This window comes from Paracoccidioides brasiliensis, assembly GCF_000150735.1.
Source record: "Paracoccidioides brasiliensis Pb18 unplaced genomic scaffold supercont2.10, whole genome shotgun sequence".
In the NCBI taxonomy this organism is placed as follows: Eukaryota; Fungi; Ascomycota; class Eurotiomycetes; order Onygenales; family Ajellomycetaceae; genus Paracoccidioides; species Paracoccidioides brasiliensis.
This window is the reverse complement of record NW_011371367.1, coordinates 913,050-935,663: the sequence shown is the minus strand read 5'-3', so window position 1 is coordinate 935,663 and position 22,614 is coordinate 913,050. Positions and strand designations below refer to the sequence as shown.

Below are 22,614 nucleotides of genomic sequence, written 5' to 3'. Positions count from 1 at the left end.
AGGTCCTATCCACCACTTCCCAACATTCATCAATTCTACCTCCTCCAACAACCAACTATATATCATAGAAGCAACCGATTACTTCTGGTATCGATTCCGGGGAATAACCTCAAGGAACCCTCCGCGATAATCCATCAACACCGCATTAAACAGCTGACATAACCCACAACCTCCAGCAATGGGTCCCCTGACTAATCCCCCATCAAATCGTCCCTCCGTCTTGCAAGCAACATACACAGGCCCTGCTGCATCTCCAGCCTCCCAAATATCCCCTAAACCAGAACAGACACACACGTTTGCCCACCCGCTTGCTTCTTCCCTGTCCTGGAGTCCCTACGATACCCACAATACAGCCGCAAAGACGGCCTATCTCTCAGAGCTTCGTGGGGCAGTGAGCGTGTTGCAGACGGAGATAAATGAGTTTCTAACTGCACGCATGGAGGAGGACAACAATACCAATCGACAATCAGCAACTGGTGGTGTGGATGAGACGAAAAGGGAAAGGGAGAGGAAGGAAGAGGAGAATTACGGAGAAGAGGTCCTGGATGATGAGGATTGATTGATCATGCAGCATGCGAGGAATACCACCTCGCAAAAAATCTAACGGTATCAGCTTGCTAAGGGGTATTACCTCCTTCTGGTCTTCCCCGGATACCAGCCATTATGGGGTTCATTTCCACGAAACTGGAGCTACATGGGCACTGGCTGTTAAAGGGAATTAGTTGTATTTGCAATTCTGAACAGCCTGGCAACTAGCTACCTTCCAAACGAACAGAGAATGAAGAGAACAACGTTGCAGAACGAAAGGCGAATGGGTATCAAAAGGGCTTTGGATGCACAAAAGTGGGGACTAGAAGGGAGTAGATTTTGTCACCAACAAAAGCAGCAAAGAAGCCACGAAAATAAAACTAGGTGAAGGCCAACAAAAAATATGGACATTGTATCCATCCGCCTTTCTATGTCTAGAATGGAAAGAACTTGCGAAAGGAAAAAAAAAACACCGAGCTATGGGTTATTATCTGCTAGAAAATACTTTCCTGCATTCGTACATTTCCATTATCTGATTGCATCCGTCCACTTATCATCCGCCAGCGGTACTCCATTTACCAGCACAACCAAGATGAACGACCGTATTGCTATTCATAAACGAAAATGAGTTAGGATGTTCTCTAGCCGTAAAGAAACCACAGGGACTAGGAAGAGACGGAATTTGCAGAAAAAGAAGGAAAGGAACATACTTTGGAAACACACTAATAACACTTCCACCCAACCGTTTATGGCAAACGCCGCAGACCCTCTCCTCACTGATAGTTACGAACCGATTGCGGCCTTTATTATCCCCCGCCAAAGTCTCTTGCCCGAGATGCAGGTCAGCCTGGACATGGGCATTTTGCACTTTGCGCAGTGCGGCGACAATCCGGCCTTCATTCGCGATCGAGTTGGCAGCGCGCATGCGGCCACGAAAGTAGAATTCTAGCTCGTGGACCGGGAGTTTTTCTGGAATCAGATCGAGGGTGGAGCTAGCGGGGAGCCGAGAGCCGTGCTTTGCGAGGATCTCCACAGCTGGGCCATATTGGGGTTTGTAGTTGTGCGGCGGGGATAGGTAAAGAGAAAGGAGGGTATGGTAGATAGATAGCTGGCCACCTTCGAGGTCTGTGGGGGCCACACGCTGTGCCGTGTCCGTTTTTGTAGATCGAGTTTCTTCACTTCGGTGAATGTGGTTGCAGTATCTGAATTGGATTAGATGCTGAGTTTGAGACTCCTTTTCGAATGGAGAAGGGAATATTGAACTCACTCTTCAGCTTTCTCTGGATCCTCCAATTTGAATACGTAAATTTCTAAAGCTTGCCTGTGTTGGCCCATTTTGCTGAAGATAATAGCTCGAGCTTCGAAAAAATCGGGATCTATTTTCCTCCGGTTGTTGGTTAGTTCATGTCAACATGTAGAGAGAAGAGTTTTTAAGAAAGAAGAAACGGACCATTCCTAGGTAACCGGTCGAGCATTCTAGCCGGCGAATACTGTTCACTGCTCTTCAACATGTCCTGGAACTTTTCCATACCCTTCCTCCACTCATCCTCACTTTCAAACTCCTGCTGAACACTAATATCACCCCCTTTCCATTGCTTGAGTCTCTCAAGATATAATGAGAGCAACCACTGATGCATGTCCGGAGACATCTCATTTAACTCCCCAATGATATGCTCCAGATACTGGATAGCAAGGTTCGAATCAATGCCTCGCAGAAACTCCAGAACCTTATCCCGTTGGAGCGATTCAGCATTTTCCGTATCTGCCAAGAAAATCTCCATACCCAGCTGTGGCTGGACCTGCATAGGCCACTCAGCAAACTCGAGGATCAAATCAATCATTTCCGGCGGGAGATTTTGTAGATATGCGACGGTCCGTTCGGGGCCACAGAGCTGAGGTGCGGCTGCGAATTTTTCGTCCTTCTCGGCTTGGCCGAACTTGCGAAGTCGTTCGAGCGCGGCTCTGTGTAGCTTTTTGCCAAATAAGAAGTCAATTAAATCATTGTAGCGACCTGTTTCTTCGAGTTTTTCCATCACAACGTCCGGGTCGCAGAAATTGGCGATGCGGAAGAGGGAACCGGCCAGTGACGGCGTTGCAAACATGTGGGCACGGAATAGAGTTGTATCAACGAGGGTGGCCGTCTCACGGAGCTTCACTGCAATCTCATCTGGATTATCGTATGGAGACAGGCCGAGTACGTTCCTAACTGACCGGGCGAAGTCATCGGTCTCATTGTTGAGCTCCATAGCCAAGGTCGTGATGGTTCCATCAGGGTTGAGGAATCGTTGAAGTCTTCGACGTATGTCTGCCAGAAATCCCTGGAGAGCGCGTGCAGCAGATTTCAAGTCCCTGCCCTCTACACGGATGTCAGTATCATAAATGAATATACAGCAGAGACGGGATATCCCAAAAATCTTACGCAACGGCTTGTCCGCAAATTTTACTCCTACAGTCTTTCCTCGAATACTACCCGTTTCACTTGCGTCATCGGATTTCCCTTTCAAAATTGATCTCACTGACGGAGCGTATCCTGCAGGAGTTTTGATCTTTGGTGAATTTTCTGCTGCAGCCTCCACGCCATTAATCGTAGTGCCATTGGTATTCTGAGGCGTTTGCTCCTCGGCGTCAGTCTCTTCTCCGTCACTTTTATCCTCGTCTAACTTGGAGAGTGACCCAGCAATAAGTCTAGGATATTTTCGAATGACCAGCTCCGGAGGAGCGCATGCCTCTGTAAATAGATCTAGCGAATCGCGGTATTTTTTTTCATCAAATAAAGCCTCTGCCTTCTGCAGCTTCGCTTGCCGAAGCCTGCCCTGTTTATCCCTCAATAGCGCGTCCTCTAGCATGCTGATTAGACTGATCGCTTCATCCAGACACCCTTGCTCGATAAGTGAATCTATTTGCGAGTCGTAGTCCAATGCTCCCATTCTCCAGATGATGCGTTCACTACCAACCAGAAATCCTTTTCCCGCATGTGCTAGGCTTATTGTGGGCTGTGGTATATGTAGCATGCTTGCTGACGGTAGGGAAATTGATTGAAGTAGGGATAGTGTTTCTGGGTTTCGGACCTCCAGTGTTCCCTTTGAAGGCTCTTGCAATGCTAAAAGATATGGATAGGAGTAACCCACAGCTTCCGGGGCCGTAGTCCATGGAATTTGCCTTCTGCCCAGCGAGTTACCGTCAGTATCGATAAAGTGTGTATTGACGTCCTTCGCCAACAGGATTTCTCCATCACTCAGTCTCGTCGCTAAGGGCTTTGGTGCAGCACCCCCCATGCCAATGTAGCTCATGCTCGCAACTCCCACCCCGAGTCGGCCCGTCTCTTGTCCTCCAGGTCCGCCAATACTTCCGGGCCCTAAGATATCAGTTACTTTCAAAGATTCCACATCGACCATTACATAGCTCGAACTAAGCCCCGCAACGAGTTTTGTGCCGTTTGCCCACGTTAAAGTCTTAATTCCACTTGCCAAGGTGATTTCTGTCGTATCATCCTCAAGTTCCATATCCAGCCACATCCATAGCATCAGCTTTCTCTTAACCGCCACGGCAAGCCTGGAAACTATCGATGGCACACCTGTGCTGGGGTCCTTGATGATGTTAGAGGCAACAGCAAATGCAGTTGCCCCCTTTGTTCTCGTCAACTGTTGTTGCAACTCATAGGTCTGGAGGTCATGGATAGAAACGCATCCATTCGATAATGATATTAGAATCCCCGCCTCTTTAATAATAGCCAACTGCTCTATTTTATGTCGTGAAAACTTCTCCTGCTCTCGAAGCAGATCTGTAGGTTTTACTTTCGATACGTCCACGCTCTCCGAAGTTGCCCTGTCCCGCTTGCCGCTGTAGCTTCTGCCGCTGGTTCCTAGCCCTCCCTCCCCATTTGTATTGGCACCCTCGTTTTCATTTTGCGCGTTTTCTGATTCATTGATACGGTATATTCGCAGAGTGCCCGTATTTAGTCCCACAAGTAATCGATCACCGTATGCTAGGAAGGACTCGATCCTCGACTTGTCACGCTGCTTGAGCTTGACAAGAGGGCTGGCCGTGAAGGCCGACAACATGGTTCTTTGGTATCTTCGTTATCAACAACTGGAGCTAGGAGCCTATTGGTAAAGTGACATTGGTCGCGATGGTGCCTAAGCATTTAGCTTGACTCACGAGAAGCATAGATGATGGAGGATGTACGCTAACTCGGGGATCGGTGGTGTAGCATATCATGTCCATGAGGGGGAAGATGTGTGCCTAAATGCGCAGTCTCCCATTATTTTGTAAATCAGTGCTTGCGACAGGATGTCATGTCGGCTTGAAGAGTTGGAGTTGACGGATTTAAATCATCATCATTCATCGTCATTTGATCCATCATACCAAGAGTTATCCCCAATTAGTGGTTTAGTTAGTCAGCAGATTCCAGAGATCTATCTGGTCTCGATCCTCCAATAACTACACACAACTATCAACCTCCATCTAAACGAGGAGATGCATATAAAAATTGACAATGCATGCTTCTTACAGTCGGAATTGATTCTTATTCCCGGGATGCTCAGCTTCTATGGCATATTCAGCGTAAATGATGAACGATCGGCCCTTCACCATTTGTTACTAATGGCGCGGAATCCTTGATTGATGGAACCTCTATAAGATCCTTGACAGACCCGACCAAGTTTTCTATAGAAGTTCAGATGATAAGAATATCCCTCAGTGGTTACCTATTCTTCCTGTTTAGTGTTCTTCAGACACCACTGTTCTCAAAATGCGTATTTCCAGAGCATCTCGCATCACCTCCCCGCCGCGATATGTAATCGCGGCAGTCATTGCCTCCACAGGCGGTGTCCTCAATGTGTGGGACATATTATTTCCAACAAATGGCCCATTTGTGGTGATTAATGAGGGTTAAACTGGACTCATTTCTCAGTTTCGATACGGGCGTGATCGGCCCTATCACTACCATGTCATCGTTTACAGATGAATTTGGGCATCCATAGCCTGCAATTCATGGCATGATTGTTTCTTCAATCTTGCTCTCAATGGCAATAGCTTCCTTGTTCGTTGGTTCTATTTCTGATAACCTAGGGCGAACTCGCGCGCAATAGCACTAGGAGCCCTGCTCTATGCAATTGGCGCTAGCATTGAAGCTGGTTCCAGAATCATAAGGGTCCTCTTATTCGGACGGCTTGTTGCTGGAGTAGGGGAAGGATTCTTCCTGAGCACCTTAGTCGCGTATGAACCCAAGTGATTATCTATCATTCTTCCGAAATGGAGGTTTTTAGTTGAGATGGCGGGGCTCTATGCTGTGGCATGAAAGGGATATCGCTAATCCTGTTAACAAAAGCTACATTTGCGAGATCTCCGCCGCCAAACATCGCGGGCTTCTCTCCTCACTCATACAGTTCTTCATTACCTCTGGCCCTGTGATGGGCTATTTTTCATGCTATGGCACTGTTAGCATCCAGTCCAGCTTTTCGTGGCGATTCCCGGTCGCCATGCAGTCTGGAATCGCACCGTTCCTGACAGCGGCCTCGCTTTTCTATCTCCCAGAATTACCGCGGTGGCTTTTTCATCACGGCCATGGAGCTGGTGCGGAAGCGGCTTGTATCAGACTTGGCATCTCTATCGTTGAAACTGATAATCTAGTAGAACGGGAAGAACCTTCGCATGAGCACCGAAACGAGGAAGAGTCGTCAACTCTTGGTGGACGGCTGAGAAAGAATTACAAGCATAGTATCCACAACCTAAGCTAGTCCTGGGTCCTGGGGCGCAGAAGCAGGCGCTTCTGGGTGCGTTCTTGATGTCGATGCAGCAATTTAGTGGAATTGATGGGGTCATCTATGTATGCAGGTACCTCCGATATCCATTCCAGATGCGCCTATTATTCTATCTCTGTGCCTCTTTATTTCAGGTTTGGACATCAGGGCTGACATGATGCGAACAGTATGCCCCTCTACGTTTTAAGCAAGCCGGATTATCTTCATCGACAGCTTCCTTTATGGCTTCAGGAGTATCCGCTCTCCTCCTCTGTCTTGCTTCTGTCTCTCTACGCTGACAAAATAGGGCGGCGTGCGTCCGCATTGTATGGGGGATCCATTCACGCAGCCAACATGGCTCTAATTGGTAGCCTTTACGCTTCAAATAGCGTTCACGCGGTTTCAGGCGCCGGCAGATGGGTCGTTATCGTCTCGATATATCTATCCTCAATAACTTACAGCATGAGTTGAGTGTCCCACACATTTCTTATTGTGCTGTTTAAAAATTAGCCAACGCAGAGCACACACACAAAGCCCGAGCACTTGGTCTGAAAATATACTCAAGCGAGATTCAATCCGTCTCAGCAAGAGCTACTGTGACAAGTATTGCGCAGAGCGCCATCTGTGTAAGTTCTTCGGTTCCATTTCAAACTATCTTCATGTATTATGCTCTAACAACAGCGTCATTCATTGTTATTGCTTATCACGTACGCCGCTGCTAATTAACCAATTCCTTCGTCGCCTACATCACACCCACGCTCCTCAATGCTTCCACCTTCGGCATGTACTTCCCCTTCTGCGGCTTCGTGGTGATAACCGTGATAATTGGCGCGCTCTACATGCCCGAAACACGCGGGCAACCTCTAGAATCGATTTCGGAGGCCTTCAGCCACCATTCAGCCAGGTCCATTGCCTTTATGAGATTGCTGCTGCGTTGTGTGGCAATCTTTCTGGATTTGTTTCAGCCACATGGCCCTAGAGCTGCGATTATAGGAGCTAGAGAGCCAGTAGTTTTGGAATTGGAGACGAGGGAAGAATGATGTTCCTTCGTGCACAATGGGGACCTTGTCGCCCAGAAATGGTTGAGTTCCGGCAACTTGGTTGATATCCCTGTTAGAGCGGTTTACCAGAATACTTGGAGTATTCTATGTCAGGCGATGACCTTATGCACGATGGCCTACGTTAAATCGGCGTTTTTAATTTTCTAGATTCGGTTGAAAGTGTACCGGCGGAGGCGCAGAGAGGCACGACGGATTTCATTCATTCATTTGTGTGTAGCTAGCCATGTCATATAGGAAGAACACTCTTCCCATTGATGCAATGATTGGATAATGTGAGGTAGCATTTGCTCTCTTCATTTCTGCCTATTTATAGCTCTGCCAGTTAAAGACATAAAGGTCAAGGGACACTTGAACAGTACAAAAAAATGACAAGTTTGCACGAAATGACACAATTCTCCCGCCACCTACTAATTTGACAACAAAACCTGGGCCTTTCCACCCTGATGTGTGCGTTGCAAGTATTCAAGGCAATTGAACTTCATTAAACATTCAACCTTCCACAGATAACAAACTTAAGAAAATGCTGCTGTTCAAGGAATTGAAAAAGAAGAAAAAATGGGAAGGAAAAAAAGTGGACTGGAGATGTCAAATACGCCCACCCATAGCCCAGCCAACCCCTGTCCCTCCAACTCTATATTTATAGTATGCCTTGATTGTACCCGTTTTGATTTATATCTCTTTCTGTATAGAAAACACGCCAGATCCGAAAACGCCATAGCCAACCAAATGCATTCGGTAGCTCAAACCGATTCAATAGCCCACCTAGAACCGTATAACAGAAGACGTATAAATTTTGGAACTGGCCCGCCTGAAATGCCTCCATATATAATGCGATCCGTATACGCGTGTGACGTGTAATAGACATACCCAGCATCACGCAGAGGGGGTTCAATTGAGCTGAACCTTCGGCCCGTTTGGGCTCCCAGCAAGACTATAAAAGAAAGGAAAAGAGAGAGTAGAAAAACTGTCAAGCAAAACAACAATGAAGAACGAAGAAAAACGAATCAAGAGAATAACAGGAGAAAGATAAGATATTGTGAAAGTGTGGAAAAGTGGAGATTTCACGTTGGAGGAAGGCGGTTGCTATGCGGTATATACGCTGCAGGCGACTGCATTGGGTTGGGGGCGGGGAAAGAAATGGACCGTAAGATGTCATAAAACCAAGGACAGAAAAGGAGGGGGAAGCCTTGGCAAAAAGTAGATGTCAATCTGCCGCGTAGAGCGAGCTCTCTAATGCTGTTGTTCTTCAGGAAGCTGGTGTTTCGCGGAGGAGCCCTTTCCACGCCATGTCGAGACTGCCGGTATATTCGCCTTGAAGCGTTGTTCCTCCGTGCCATATGCGCGGGGCGTCAGCTTGATAAGGGTATGGAGAGGAACTTGCATCCAGGGACTCTGTTCCTGAGACATGTTCAAGAAGTAGGCGTAGATACAACGGAGGACAGCCTGGTGAGTGACGATCATGACATTTTCGCTGCGCTCCAGCTCCATAATGATGGGTTCCAGCCGAATAACGACATCACGATATGACTCGCCGCCTCTATAGCGGTAGTTGTATTTATCGTCATCGCGAGCTTTGAAATCTTCGGGGTATTTCTCGGCGATTTCTTCGTAGGTGAGTCCGTCACAGACACCGGAATCGAGTTCGTCGAGGGCTTTCCATTCCAGTTTGTCATACCCGGTTTCCAGTGCGAGATGGCGAGCGGTCTGAATTGTGCGCTTTAGAGTGGAGGTCCAAATGACCAGTTTAGCTCCAGGAGGGACGCCAGACTCCTTGAGAAGTCGCGGGAGAGCACGGGCATACTGTTCTCCTCGCGAAGAAATGTCAGCGTCGCCGCCGATTCTGCCTAGCAGATTAAATTCGGATTCTCCGTGCTAGACAAAATGATGTCAGTATAGAGCAACTTCGAACAGTGATATTTTCAACTACGTAACTTACTCGAGAAAGCCAGATCGAACGAGGTCGGATATGGAGGTTCTGGATATAATAAACTAGACGGCTGGACAGGTAATCTTTAATTTGATTGATGATCACAGTAGAGCTAACATTGATGAGTTTGACATATGCGTAATCCTTTTCATCTTCATCAATCGTCTCGTAGACTTTTTCATAATGGCGGATGCGGCTTCTGAAGTCCAGCGCAGCTAGCTCTGGGTCCTGACCAATGTAGTCTGGCGATGTCGTCTTGACTTCAAGAATGTTGCTCATGATGACCTCCTCATCGTCACATTGAGATTCGACGAACAGAGTTGCGATCCCGGCCTCAGCACAGGTGCGGTGGATCCATTTACGGCGGCTCTTGGTCGAGTTGGTTGCGTCTAGAATTGCTACTTGACCGTCGGTGTTGGCGAACCAGCGTAGCATATCAGTCAACGCTGCCTCCGCGGCAGCTCGTCGCAATCGTTCTCCGTCGGGATTAGAGGTGTCGAAGAAAGCAGCAGTTGGTTGAGGTGTATCTTGACGTCTATATTGGCCAACGTTGAATATTCTAGCGGGGATACCAACCCAAGCCAAGTAACGCAGAGCTATAGCGCGATGTTAAAAGAATATTCGAATAGAAAAGAGGGCGATTGTGTGAAACGCAGGGTGGTATAGTATGCATACCTTTACCGGCGATTAAACTCTTGCCCCGCGCTGGCAAGCCAACCATGACAACGCAGATCTTATAATCATCGTTCTGCATGGGAGAAGTGTTAGTATTGGGGGGGGGGAAACACAAGGAAGAGGAAGAATTTTCAAAACGTAGACACGCCATCTTTGTCTGGGTGGTTGGTCGTCGTGGTAATTGAGCAAGGAGTTGATGGAATGATTTTTCGCAAATAAAAGGCAAGTGATAGCCAATTTGAAAAAAAATAGACAGGGAGAGATAAAAAGAGATAAAAGGATGATGAAACACAGACTAAGTGTAAGAGAACAAAAATACACGAAATTCAAAGAAGACCATAAGGCTGAGAAAAAAAGTTTCAGACAAAGCACATGTGAGATGCGAGATGGTATGTGAAGGCAGTGACATCGAAGCTTGTGTGTGCTATTACAAATAGCTATCACAAATAACTATCACAAATAGCCAGCAGAGAAAGGCGATCTTTGTCATGAAGCTCAATCAAGTGTTGGTGATTGTCATTGCAAACATCTATTTTTAAAGCTGCTGCCATATAGTTAACTAGGGATAATGAGTCAGCCAAATGAGGTTGAGATATGCAGATTGACAGTGTATGCCCATGACTGCATGCCTTCTCCTTTTGTGGAATATCTGAAGCAAGACACCTCGAATGGCCAAAAGGGCTTTCCTAGAGTGCTACAATAGGAAGATGGCAGTGATGGATGCTGGGGTCTTGCTGCTACCCACAGTCTGCTCCCGAGATATCGGGTGTGCCGTTTTTAGCCCCAATCTTCAATATCATCGGCCAAATGTACTGGCCGCCAAAGACTGGAAGAAATGCGCCTGGGTGGAGCCCCTGTTCGTGCCACGGAATGGACGTTGGTACCGTCCCTCCATCCGACTAGGCTGTTGGTTCAAGTCTATGCCACGTTTGGGCACAACCCCCTCCACCCCCGCCTGCATCGAAGAGGAACCGACATTGGGTCAGTCTGGACAGGGTACTATCTGCCTGTCCTAGCACCAAGTCGACAAGGACGAAAACAGGTGGGATGAATACTGCACTTGGGCGAATCAGGGAGAGCATGAAGTTGCCGTACATCTCGCACTCCGCACGCCGCCGGTGAGCACTGAAGAGCTTGCTTGGTCTGGACTTTGGCTGTGGTTATGAAGGAACCCCTCAACCTTGTCGTGAACTGAGGCTTCAGGATGATTGGCAGCATGAGAAGCTCAGCCAGAGTTGACAGGGATGGTGCGAAATAGGGGCTTTCGAGGAATTGTGTTCCCTGCAACAAAGCAGTGTCAAGGAAACAAAAGGCCATTGTTCACCCAGCCTCATTTTGATGCATGCAGACAGAATTGGTTCAACTGGCTATAACAATATGTAACTCAGGGGCTCAGGAACTTGATAGCAAATCTTCTTCTTTATTTCACAACCCACCACTCCATGGCTGTTATGTGTCTGCGCTGAAGATGCGCCGCAACAGCCCACTCAGCAAGCAGGCTGGGACGTCCGGTGGGGGGCGCGACTTGTGGGGGTTTCACATGACTGATATGACTGCCAGCCAGCGGTTTCCTAAGGCCCTAAGGAACAGGGAACAGGGACCAGGGAGCAAGAAACTGGAGCAAGAAACTGGAACAATCAACTGAACAAGAAACTGGGGCTGGGGCTGGGGCTGGGGCTTGGGGCTGGGGCTTGGGGCTTGGGGCTTGGGGCTGGGGGCTGGCAAATGGACCGGAAGATCCCGCGTGGTCATGTGCTCGCCTGCTGCATCCGATGCTGTGAACATGTTCCAGCAGACAACAACAGCTTATCGAGGAGAGCGATGAAGCAGGCGGGCGGGGGGATGAGCAGCTCACCTATCAACAACAAAACAACGACATGGAAGCTGGCGGGAGAGCTACATGCGAACAGAACAGCTCAATTGGCAATGCAGAACAAGAAAAGCATTGAAAAATTATTGAAATATTGAAATTGAAAAAGAAAAAAAAAGAAAAAAAATTAAGAAATTGAAGAAATTGAAAAAAAAAAAGGAAGAAAAAACTGCCTGTGAAGAACTAAACTGAAAGAAACAAAGGGGGTCGAAGAAGAAAAGAAATAGCTTGGCTACTGCTCACCGACGCAGAGAAGATCTTGGTCGTCAAAGGCCGACGGCCAGATTCACCAGACATGACGGCAGTGTGTTGATGTGTGCTGCGTAGAATTAGTCAACTTTCGGATCTCCGTCAGCAAGGGGATCGGGAGGAACTGCAGGCAGCGGGGGGTGACAGAGGTTGTGCAGCTACCTCACGGATCTGGGGGGGTGGGCGAATGGTTTTGTCTCGCTGCTTGGATTAATACATGGAGGGTAGTCCGAGAATTTAAATGATCGTTCCTGAATAGTTGAGCTCAGCTGGGGGTCCTTGGTGTGCTGTTGTGCTGTTGTGCTGTTGTCGTTGAGCGGGAACGGCGCGACAGGATTGGGCAGCAAGACTCTTTTTTTAAAACTGCCAGTAGAGTCGAAGTTGATTAGTTAAACTACTTGCTTGGGTGCTGGCTACGAATGCGCGGGTATGCGAGATGTCCCGAGACACAGATTTGGTAGTCTGGCTGAGACTCCGCCAGGAACCGTGAGTTTATTTCGGGAGAGCCAAGTTCAAAGGGTCCACCACACTGGATATGGCGGGTTGTGTGAAGGCAACAACCCGAGCTGAGCGACGAGAGAGAAAGATTGAAAACCAAATAACTAACTAGTTACAGGAGAGAGAGATGAGACAGTGTGTGTGTGTGTGTGTGTGTGTGTGTGTGTATTTGAGGAAACAAAATCAGGTGTAGATGGGTCCTTCAACTGGTTACGATTAATCAGGTGAATAACAGAGAGAGATAAAAAAAAAAAAAAAGGATTTCTCCCTTCCAAGGCTGTTTTTTAATTAGAGCAAATGGTGTGAAATTTGCCAATAGGTAACTAGGTAAGTAAATAAATTTGATATTAGTTAACTGTGTTTTCACCTTCATTCTAGGGAGACAAACGCCACATCCTCTCCGCTTTATTGCCACGAAAGGTCGTGTGAAAGAGTGTTGTGGATGGATGACGTCACACACATCGTTGGAACTCGGTGAATTTTGCCAGAGGAACGGAAGAAAGGGGTTGATCTGTAATTACACACTGGGTGGAACATATTATTTATCATGAGGTGCCAGATCCTATTCCTTACACCGCCCATTCTTCTGGCTGGTTCCCAATTTCAAGGGCGAGGCTGTTAGTCTCTCGCCATTTGCTCAGAGAGATTCCTTCGATTCTTTTTCCATAAGGCGTTATTATAATTATTAGATGGGCCGAAGCATCGCAGAATCTGGGGTGGCCGCGGCAGGCTGCGAATAGAAAAAGCTAAATTAATCCGTGGGGAATCCAGGGAAAATAGCAAGAAAGAAGCAGGCAAAAAGTTTGTTTCTTTTTAAAGCCCAATCAATATTGCCTTGCCTCCTCATCTGCCTCAATCCGAAACCCATATACCTACCTTCCTGTCATGCCTTTGATAAAATTCGCCCTGAGTATTCAAAAACTCAATATCCGCCCCCATCTCCACCCCTTCCCCTTGCTCTTCTCTATGGTCTGACCTAGCCTACCCTTGGACTGGCGCATCACCATCCCACAACATCAATCCGCAGCTACGCGCGGGTACACGCCCATGTCTAACATACATTTTATAAGAGCCTTCCACTGGTTTCCCCTACGCATCTATAAAAACGGCCGGATTGACACAGATGCTCCACCAGGGCTTCAGCATTGGTGACGGTGCCATATATTCACATCAGTTGAGAACAGTGGCTCAAACGCCGCTGCAGTATCAAAAAAGGTCTTCTCATCGATGCCCTGTATGGGAACTACTGTGTCCGTTACTGGTGTGGAAGTGCATTCGAGAATAGTAACTTTCAGAAGCGCGCATTTAGAACACATCCGGCTGGGTTCGGAGCCAGAAGAAAAGTGGCCCGGGCCGAGGTAGATGTATCCCTTGCCACCACGCCGGTCGGGGACTTCACACCTTCCATCACGCTAAGGCCTAGCATGCCGTAGACAGCGTCGTGGGGTACCAGTGGCAGGACCTACGGCCGTTGGGGGCCGGGGAGTGTGAAAAGGTAATTGTATGCGTGACTACTGTGGAGATGTCGGGTTCTTTGGCATCCACAATAATAGAGTCTGCACCGGTTTGTACGGAAGATCTGTTGCGTTCGGAATGGAATCGACGGCAGAAATTGACCTCTGCGATCTACTTGAACCTGTTAATTGCGAGAGCGTCATCTGCTCCTCCCGTGACCAGCATTCCTCAGTTGACGTGTCGGGGCTCTTTTTCTGTTTTCTTTTTTCTTTTATTCTTTTATTCTTTTATTCTTTTCTTTTTTTTTGTCTAATCGTAGTATGGCATCCCTCTACTACATTACAGCTAGGAAGGACAGTTTCAATCAACTGTTTGGCGACAATTTTGTGGGTGCGTAGCTACTATTAAAGGGGAATGAAGTTTACTTACCCATTTTACTGACAGTGTCTCCGAAGCTGTTGAAATGCAGGGGACTAGACCGTTTTTGGAGGTTCGCAAGTGGATTTCCAGTCAAAATCTCACCACCACTCTGCCCTACATGAGCAGCAAGAGTCAATATACTGTTGCATTTCCGCCCAGTGTAGTGTTGCTGTCTAGGCTGAGGAGCCATGATTGGATCGAAACTGCTATTGTCCTCTATACATGCCCGGCAGCGATAAGTATCCGGGTCATCAGGAAGCGGGCAGAAGTATTGAGTTATTAACAATTGCAACTGGGTGACAAGCGCTGCGGGGTTTAGAGCCAATAAACCGCTAGAAATCTATTAGACATTTTTAATTCAAAAGACTCTTTTTTCTCAATTACTTACCACTTGTCACTCATAGAACTATCACTGGTAGACGCTGGTGAGCATGGCGTCTTGGGAAGGGGCTTTTTGGCTCACCTATGATGCTTTCGTACTGGTCCCGTTGGAAACGACTGATGCTGAAGAATCTGATTTAACGGATGATTTGGCTAGAACGGCCAGAAAACACCTGGAAGCGGCCAGTTTGAATTTCAAAAATATGGATATTTGGATCCTTGATGTCTGGTGATTGAATTGAATTTGAATTGCTGCTACTCTTGATTTTCTGCGTTGGATACTCTCGGGTGGCAAACGGCGGCTCTGTGGGCTTACGCTTTGGTAGCCGCATTGTCTTCTTGTCAGTTTGCCTATCCTCGTATAGGTCGAAATCGCCGCTAGCGTCATCATCCACCCATATTGAAGGATATTTTAATGGATCTTTGAAGCGAAGTTCGTGCTTTATATAGCCCTCTAGTAAACGGGAGGACAACCTCAGTTTGGTCGTCTTCTCTAATAAGATCGAGAGCAGCATTAATGTCTTCGTAAGAGTACGGCATGAGGGCACCTGGACCTCCTTTCATAAATTGTAAGAGGAACGCGTTTTGTTATAAACGTCGAGGCTAACGAGGACTATTGCGGTAATGGGAATGATATTTGTGACAGAGCATAGTTACTAGTTAGCTCTGACGCAGCGAATCTAGCCAAACTGATCCTGACTCGACAGCAGCAGTAATGCTAACCCGGGATACGGGAGCCAAACTGCAGAGAAGCGTAAAAATTGGTGCCGGGTGTAGAGCCGTCTTGTCTCCCCATCGAACTAGGGAATATGATCAGAGTCTTGACAAGAGTTGAAGTATGATCAAACATAACAGCAGGAAATGAAATCCAGCTATAGTGTCAAATGAGAAGAATAGAGAATAAACAAAGAGTAAATGAAGTTTCAGATCACAATGACAGAGGGAGAGAGAAATCTTGGTTGTCACCCACTATGGGGCTGCTTGTTAGAAGTAAACACAATTTCCCATCACCATGATGATAAGTTAATACTCATGAAGCTGACAGGTCACATAAGATGGGCCTCCCTAACTGAGGTGTATAGACTGGCATACGAGGACATCAAAATCTTAGCCAAAGAAGATAAACCCGTTCCCCCGGCACTAACTTCCAAGATCAGTGAGGATTATTCCGAAAAATGATCAGGCGTCTCAAGAGCGCTGTCACCAGAGGAATTCCAAACGGTTATCACAAATATGGTATCCACCATGCGCACATATGGTTGGCTAGGGATCACTGGGGCTCTCTCCGGCAGTGTACTGCCTATAAACACGACAGGATCCGTTACCCTCTGTCCGGCCTGGTAGTAGGGAAAGCAGGACATGGAAACCTCTATGGATAGGAAGGCCAGCGGGCAGTTCTTGTGTAATACGCGCTGCCAAAATGGGCTTCCAGGAAGAGAGCAGACAGCTACCAACTCATGTTGTGGCTGACATATTAAGCCCACCTTGTAGGGAGCGACAGAGCATGGAAGCAAGTAGATAAAACGACGCAAAAGCGCTCACCATACGATTATGGACACAGTTGGACAGTATATTTGGCAAAAGGAGCAGCTTTTGTTGGGATAACCCTGCATTGATGTATCACCCTGGCCACTGACCCGCGACAGCAGAAATGTCTCAATCAACTGCACTGACGTCCTTTGCCCATTTCCCAGTCCTTCAAATTCAAATGGGAAAACAGGAGCATCAAAATGCCGCCCTTATCTGTAGCATGCAATGGCCCGCCATGAAACTGTGATATGAAATATCTGATTGTTTGCCTCATGAAGTCTAAAAGGAAAAAAGGAAAGTTGATATTGGAACGGAGCAAATGCCAAGACGCTAGTACAGTCAGCATATTAAGCCTCAAACAATTATCTTCCGCTTCTTTAAACAATCTCTATATTTTTGCTCTGAATCTTCTTGTTTTTGAGTGCATTCCCAAACCGTTCTTATTAATCATACAAATACTGGGTTATCTGGGTTGTCCATTCTGGAAGACGGCAGGCAATGTTTCGATGTCTCCAGACCTTTTAGGCATTCTCAAAACCAACCCCCCCTTCGCCCCATCATGAGGCTGTTTCTCATCCGCCACGCCGAATCCGAGCACAATGTTGCCCAGGTCTAGTATGAAGCATTTACTTCTCTCTTTGTGATCTGTATGCCAAGCGTGGGCCGGAGCTCATACTGGTCAATTTGCTTTCAGTGCAGGAACAACGGACTCGGCGTTGACAAACCATGGCATGGTACAAATTCAGCGCTTAGCCCTGCATTTTAAGGAGCAAGGCATCGAGTTTACCACAGTATTCTCGTCAGATTTGCTACGGGCTCGCATCACTGCTGAAGGGATCTGTAGCCTTGTTGGGGGAGAACAGCAGAGTAGGGTTGGCACACAAACATCACCTGTCATCTTACCTCTTCTGAGGGAGAAAGACTTTGGTTGCCTGGAAGGAAAATCATGGCTTGCTACGCGGGGCGGGGATGGGAAATCTGGTGCTGAGACGATGGCTGGAGACCCTGAATCTCAGGCCTCTATCGCTTCTCGGGTGGATATGTTCCTCACCAACCATCTGTTGCCAGTCGTTTCCGATATGGGTCATACTGCACAGTCTGTTGCGGTGGTTTCCCATGGTGTCTTGCTCTCTGCACTCTGGGAAGCTTTGTCTCGACTGTTTCTTTCAACACACGTCATCCTGGGCCCCAATGTTGAGGTTGGAAGACGCATTTCGTCGTGGTCCAACACTGGCTACCTAGAACTTGCTGTCGGAAGGTTGGTTGAAGATAAATCCTCAAAACCAGCTCCGGCAATGGTCGACGGCCAAGGGAACCGAAAGGATGCTTCCAACAAAACTCAAGTGGTTGATAACGCTCCAACGCCGGTACTGTCTGGATATGCGATGACAGTCCTAACAATAAACGGGAAACAACATCTCCATAATCTCAGGCGCACTCCTGGCGTGGGAAGGTCCAAACATGATGCCTCGCAAAAACGCATCGATAGTTTCTTTCAGAGGCCGAAGAATTAGGCTTGGCATCCTACAATACCACTCCTGCTCGCCTAGTACTGCTAACTGGTATGTTGCTCCATGCTCTTTCTGTTCGGCTATTCGTTTCCTTCCCTCCCTTACTTCATGCCCCTGTACTTTTCTATGATGAAGCAAATTTTCACACAGACCTGTTCCGAAACATGTATGTGGATAACAAAAAGTACCAACTGTTGTCTGACTCTTCCCTCCATTAATTCCTTGTCGCCGCTCCACTCAAATGCAGTTCATGCTCATGGATATTGACTAATCTGTGTTGAAGACTCTACGGATTGTTATTTTTAAGAGGTGATGTGATAAATATTGAGCGTCTTGCTCTGATGGTTGTTCACCATAAAATCAGCCAATCCCACTGCGGAATGGTGTATATCCAATGGCAAAAAATCCTTAGAAATAAGAATTTTGTGGTCTCCCAATTCTCTCCCTAAGATGTATTAAACTCAAAACACCAACCTTATTGACAAATATTATTTGATCCTGTTTGGGCTGCCAACCAGGAATAAGATATCACAAAGAGTATACATGTACATATTGCAGGATAGCCACGCCGACATTCTGCCAAAGAAAAGGCACACGGATAAAAGGATCCCCATGGATACCAAGAGTGATAGAAAAACATGCTAGTGGTGTATAAAAAGATGTTCACCTACAATGGCAAACAGTGAGATGAATGGATAGGTATCTCTACATAAAAGAAACCCCAATGCAAAAAATACTCCAATCAAGAAAATTAAACCATAACGCGTAAAGCATAAAACCATAAGAAACGAACGGCACCAACTTGCCAGTCTGAAATTATCCATTCTCCAACCTCCCTTCATCACTCAACTCCACCCCCCTTCCATTAACAATAGCCTTCATATCAGTATTGCCACCCGTGCTCCCACTGCCAGCCCTCCTCTTCTCACTGCCCCCGTCATCCTTCTCAAAAAGCACCACCTTCTTCAACCCCTTCTGCCGCAACAAATATTTGCGGAAAACATACACAAGCTCCGCCACCCCATACTTAGCATGCACCATTGTAGGCACCGAGAACACCTGATCAAGCTCCTCAAGCGTCTTCCCCTTTGTCTCCGGCATGAACAGCAGCACAAGGCAAAACCCAACAATATTCCAACCTGCATACCACCCAAACGCACCCTGCGGTTTAAACGCATGCTTCAAACTCGGCCACGTAATCGCAAGCATGAAGTTGAAAAACCACGTCGTCGACGTCGCCAGTGCCATACCATGCGAACGCACGTAGAGCGGGTACGCCTCGGCGGAATAAGTGAAGGGTACGGGACCTTCGCCGGGTGAGTATGCGATGCCAAAGAGATAGATGCCCAGCGCGACGCAGCCGGTATGGGCTCTGCGCATGGTGGCAGAGCCGTCGGTGGGGATCCAGAAGGAGAACCCCGTCAGCAACTGGAACAGACCCATGAGCGGGAAGGTGACGAGGAGGAGGTTGCGACGGCCGAATGTATCGATTGTGTAGATAGCTGGGATTGCGAAGAGCCAATTGATGACTCCAAAGCCGAAGGAGGCGGCTAGAGACGCCTTTTGAGAGAAGCCAGCGTCCAGGAAGATTTCGGAGGAGTAGTAGGCTATTACGTTTACACCACAGAACTGCAGGTACAATGTTAGGGGAGGAGTGTACATATGCATGGAATAATAGCAGTGGGGGGTTTGGGGGGTGATAACCTGTTGCATAAACATGACAATTTCGGAGGCAATTAGTGCACGTCGATTGCGCGGGACGGTGATTAATTCAAGAATCTTGGCTTGACCCAACTTCATGGCCGCCTCCGCCTCGAGCAGAGTGTGCATGTAGAACAGGTCTCGGGCTGCCTGTACTTTCATAAAGCGCAAACGACACATAGATCGGTATGCCTTGTAATGGCTACCTTTGCTCATATACCAGCGGGGGGACTCGGGACAGGCGAAAACGAAGGTGCATACCAACATGGCAGGGAACATGGCGGAACCTAACATCAAACGCCACCCTAGCCCAGTCACGGTGGGAGTGTCGCGCACCTCGAAGAAGACAAGGTCAGACATGTAGCCGAGCATGATGCCGAAGGCAGTCCACATCTGCCATTGCATAACCAGCGCACCACGAATGGCCGGTGGGGTTGTCTCTGCAGCATAAATGGGCACTGTGGCTGACTTGGGGCCGATTCCGAACCCTAGGGCAAAGCGACTGATGAATAAATGCCACCATGAGTTCACGAAGCCTTGCCAGAAGCACGCGATAGCGGAGAAACAGCAGGTAATAAACACCGTGCCCCGCCGGCCGAACCAGTGGTTAAAGGGGACAGTAAGCCAACAGCCTATTAGGGAGCAGCACAGATACGGAGCTGCATTCACGAGGCCGACGAGCCATGTTGAGCGTGGGTCGAGGCCGCCGATGCCGAATTGGGATTTGTAGAAGATCTGCGCTCCATTGACGACGGATTCGTCTAAGGTTTTGTAAAACGCTGTTAGACTTTGAATTAAAGGGAGGGGAGGCCCCAGGGGAGGCCCCGGGGGGGAGGTGTTGGGGGGGGGTTATAGTTCAAGCTTCCGATCCAAATGAAGCGGAACCATGGAACAAGGAAAGGCAAAGACAGCAAGGCGAAAACTCAATTCTAGGGGAAATCAACGAATGTGGTTGGTGGGGTTATTATACAAGTATTGAAGAGCTTCAAAATCGACAAACTGAAATGTGAAATAAGGATCAGGGAACGAGAAGGCTGGTGGAGAACAGTCATAGAAAGAAGTGAAAAACACTAACCCATCCCCTGAACGGCCGCGCTGAGCGAGCAAAGGATGATAACCAGATACATAAGACCGGGCTGCGACCACCGATTCGTAAACTCCTTCCTGAGCACCTGCAGCTCCTTCTCCGTCAAGCCCTGGACACTTTCAAATTGCTCCGGCGCCTGCGCCAGCACCGCGCCTAGTTCAAAGGCGCGGATATCCTCCTCGTCGCCGATCTGGTGCTGGCGGGCATAGCGGCCGCCGCGTTTCATGAGCGTGGCATGGCTGAGACCGGCAAGAGGGTTTGCGAGCTTAGCATTGAGGTTCCGCCGTGCGCGTTCTGCAGCAGTGAGTGATTCGCGCTGTGACGTGGCGAAGGAGTGCTGCCGTTGTGTGGGAAAGGGAGTTGGGGTGCTGGCGGTGGTATAGGAGGCTTTTCGGTTTGTCGTAGTGGTGGCTATGTGATCGAGTTCAGAGGAGGAGCGGTCTGAGACGCCTGGTTCTGTGTCGCATTCGAAGAATTTCATGATATCGATTGAGAGGGATGTCGATGAAGATTTTGGAGGGGCGGATTTTTGTAAAGGAGCGGGGTGTATTCGAGTGGTGATGACGGCAATGAATGAAAAAATCTGGGGAGAGTTCCAGGCGGGACTCTCAATAGGAAGCAGATTCGATATAAATTGAGTGAGAAAGTGATATCATCTTGTCGCAGAAAGAGTACAAGAGTAAATTCGTGAGAGGGAGCCCGCCCGCCAGTGCGGATCGTGGACGGATATGTACGATGCGGAAATTTGCTCGGGTGAGGAGAAATTAAGCCGATATTTCTCTCTATTAATTGTCTATGAATATTTTGCTTTTCTCCAGTGTTTTCAGCAAAAATCCGCACGGAGGGGATGAATGGGAAAAAGCGACCCGCAAGCATTTATATAACATTTATGAATAATGATATAAACCTCTGGAGGCTGTCCTTGGGGAGCTTTTGGGTTTGTTTCCGGCGGGGAAGAAACGAGGGCAGAGTTCGTGATGACAGTAGCGGCTATTTAACAAAACGGCCGCCCCCCAGCTAGCGGGCCAACGAACCATGTAGTTATCGAACTCGAGTTGGAGCAAGGGCTAGTCTCGGTGAGTTGGCCGAGTAAATCAATTAAATCTAGTGACCGGTGCTGGGAGTGTAGCCACTGAGCTAAATATAAGGATTGGATAGCCCCAAGCAGAGCAGTGGAAAATCAGGGCTGTCAAGGCTGTCCAAGGCTGTCCAAGGCTCTCAAGGCTCTCAAGACTCCACCCCTGGGCGCTTCGCATCTTCGCACGAAGGGACCCAAGGCCATGGTGTGTAGTTATGGAATAGACAGTACTTGCCTGCATGGATCTGACCCGCAGAAGTAGTTATCTGACCTGGAGAACAAAGAGTCCGCCGGGTTCAGAATACGATGTCCCTGTTTCAAAGAACCGCGCCGGAAGAGGCAAACGCTGACCGATCCGGCTTATCCCCGCTGGCGACTTGCTTTAATCCCTAGTTAACTAAATTAACTTCATTGTGTCAGCGCGTCGGGGAAATGGAGCGGGGGAGGGAGAGGGACTCTGTACTTTGTTAGAGGAAGAGGGCAAATCGGCGCAGAATCAAGAACCATCCCTGTTGTTATGCGCTGTGGTGCTAAGTTAGCTAGTTAACGACTACTTTCTTGCTTTTTGCACGTTAATTAGTTAACTAGTTGATAGGGTGATAAAATAAAACTCCACGAGGCCGACTTCTGGTGTTGGTTGAAGGCGAGGGAGAACAAACGACGCGGAGAATTCAATCATGGAGTCGTTAGTCAGTTAGGGCTAATCGCATGCAAAAGAAGCCCGACTCCCCTCACATCTAGTTAACAAGTTAATTAATGCCACGGTTGGCTACTACAGGTATGGAGAACAGCCAGCAACTATGTTCAAACATCCAAGACTTCGTTTTTCCCTCAACCAGGAGCACCATAAACTAAACTAAGTTGAGGCATTTAGTTCTATTTAGTTTTGTTGCTCAGTCGGG

The 22,614-nt window shown here is 48.0% G+C and overlaps 8 protein-coding genes across 8 annotated transcripts; 3 read left to right on the top strand and 5 right to left on the bottom strand.

Moving 5' to 3' along the window:
• Window positions 1-178: 178 nt before the first annotated feature.
• On the top strand, window positions 179-559 carry PADG_07205 (uncharacterized protein; the record flags this gene model as incomplete). The annotated part of the gene is made up of 1 exon (XM_010764275.1): window positions 179-559. One exon carries the CDS (start codon window positions 179-181, stop codon window positions 557-559), a length of 381 nt encoding a protein of 126 aa, XP_010762577.1.
• Window positions 560-1,081: 522 nt separating this feature from the next.
• On the bottom strand, window positions 1,082-4,589 carry PADG_07204 (uncharacterized protein; the record flags this gene model as incomplete). The annotated part of the gene is made up of 5 exons (XM_010764157.1): window positions 1,082-1,136; window positions 1,239-1,730; window positions 1,796-1,904; window positions 1,979-2,884; window positions 2,948-4,589. The coding sequence occupies 5 exons, from the start codon at window positions 4,587-4,589 to the stop codon at window positions 1,082-1,084; spliced, it is 3,204 nt and encodes a 1,067-aa protein (XP_010762459.1).
• A 689-nt stretch (window positions 4,590-5,278) lies between these two features.
• PADG_07203 (uncharacterized protein) lies at window positions 5,279-6,740 on the top strand (the record flags this gene model as incomplete). The annotated part of the gene is made up of 6 exons (XM_010764156.1): window positions 5,279-5,367; window positions 5,441-5,482; window positions 5,599-5,745; window positions 5,858-6,216; window positions 6,267-6,363; window positions 6,458-6,740. The coding sequence occupies 6 exons, from the start codon at window positions 5,279-5,281 to the stop codon at window positions 6,738-6,740; spliced, it is 1,017 nt and encodes a 338-aa protein (XP_010762458.1).
• Window positions 6,741-8,560: 1,820 nt separating this feature from the next.
• PADG_07202 (fructose-2,6-bisphosphatase) lies at window positions 8,561-10,011 on the bottom strand (the record flags this gene model as incomplete). The annotated part of the gene is made up of 3 exons (XM_010764155.1): window positions 8,561-9,202; window positions 9,267-9,853; window positions 9,933-10,011. The coding sequence occupies 3 exons, from the start codon at window positions 10,009-10,011 to the stop codon at window positions 8,561-8,563; spliced, it is 1,308 nt and encodes a 435-aa protein (XP_010762457.1).
• A 1,341-nt stretch (window positions 10,012-11,352) lies between these two features.
• PADG_07200 (uncharacterized protein) lies at window positions 11,353-12,099 on the bottom strand (the record flags this gene model as incomplete). The annotated part of the gene is made up of 2 exons (XM_010764154.1): window positions 11,353-11,511; window positions 12,046-12,099. The coding sequence occupies 2 exons, from the start codon at window positions 12,097-12,099 to the stop codon at window positions 11,353-11,355; spliced, it is 213 nt and encodes a 70-aa protein (XP_010762456.1).
• Window positions 12,100-13,688: 1,589 nt separating this feature from the next.
• PADG_12257 (uncharacterized protein) lies at window positions 13,689-15,655 on the bottom strand (the record flags this gene model as incomplete). Its single annotated transcript, XM_010764337.1, has 5 exons — window positions 13,689-13,942; window positions 14,016-14,175; window positions 14,447-14,764; window positions 14,979-15,298; window positions 15,529-15,655. 5 exons carry the CDS (start codon window positions 15,653-15,655, stop codon window positions 13,689-13,691), a joined length of 1,179 nt encoding a protein of 392 aa, XP_010762639.1.
• Window positions 15,656-16,894: 1,239 nt separating this feature from the next.
• On the top strand, window positions 16,895-17,849 carry PADG_07198 (uncharacterized protein; the record flags this gene model as incomplete). Its single annotated transcript, XM_010764153.1, has 2 exons — window positions 16,895-16,950; window positions 17,030-17,849. 2 exons carry the CDS (start codon window positions 16,895-16,897, stop codon window positions 17,847-17,849), a joined length of 876 nt encoding a protein of 291 aa, XP_010762455.1.
• An 813-nt stretch (window positions 17,850-18,662) lies between these two features.
• PADG_07197 (uncharacterized protein) lies at window positions 18,663-21,115 on the bottom strand (the record flags this gene model as incomplete). Its single annotated transcript, XM_010764152.1, has 2 exons — window positions 18,663-20,308; window positions 20,623-21,115. The coding sequence occupies 2 exons, from the start codon at window positions 21,113-21,115 to the stop codon at window positions 18,663-18,665; spliced, it is 2,139 nt and encodes a 712-aa protein (XP_010762454.1).
• Window positions 21,116-22,614: the final 1,499 nt, after the last annotated feature.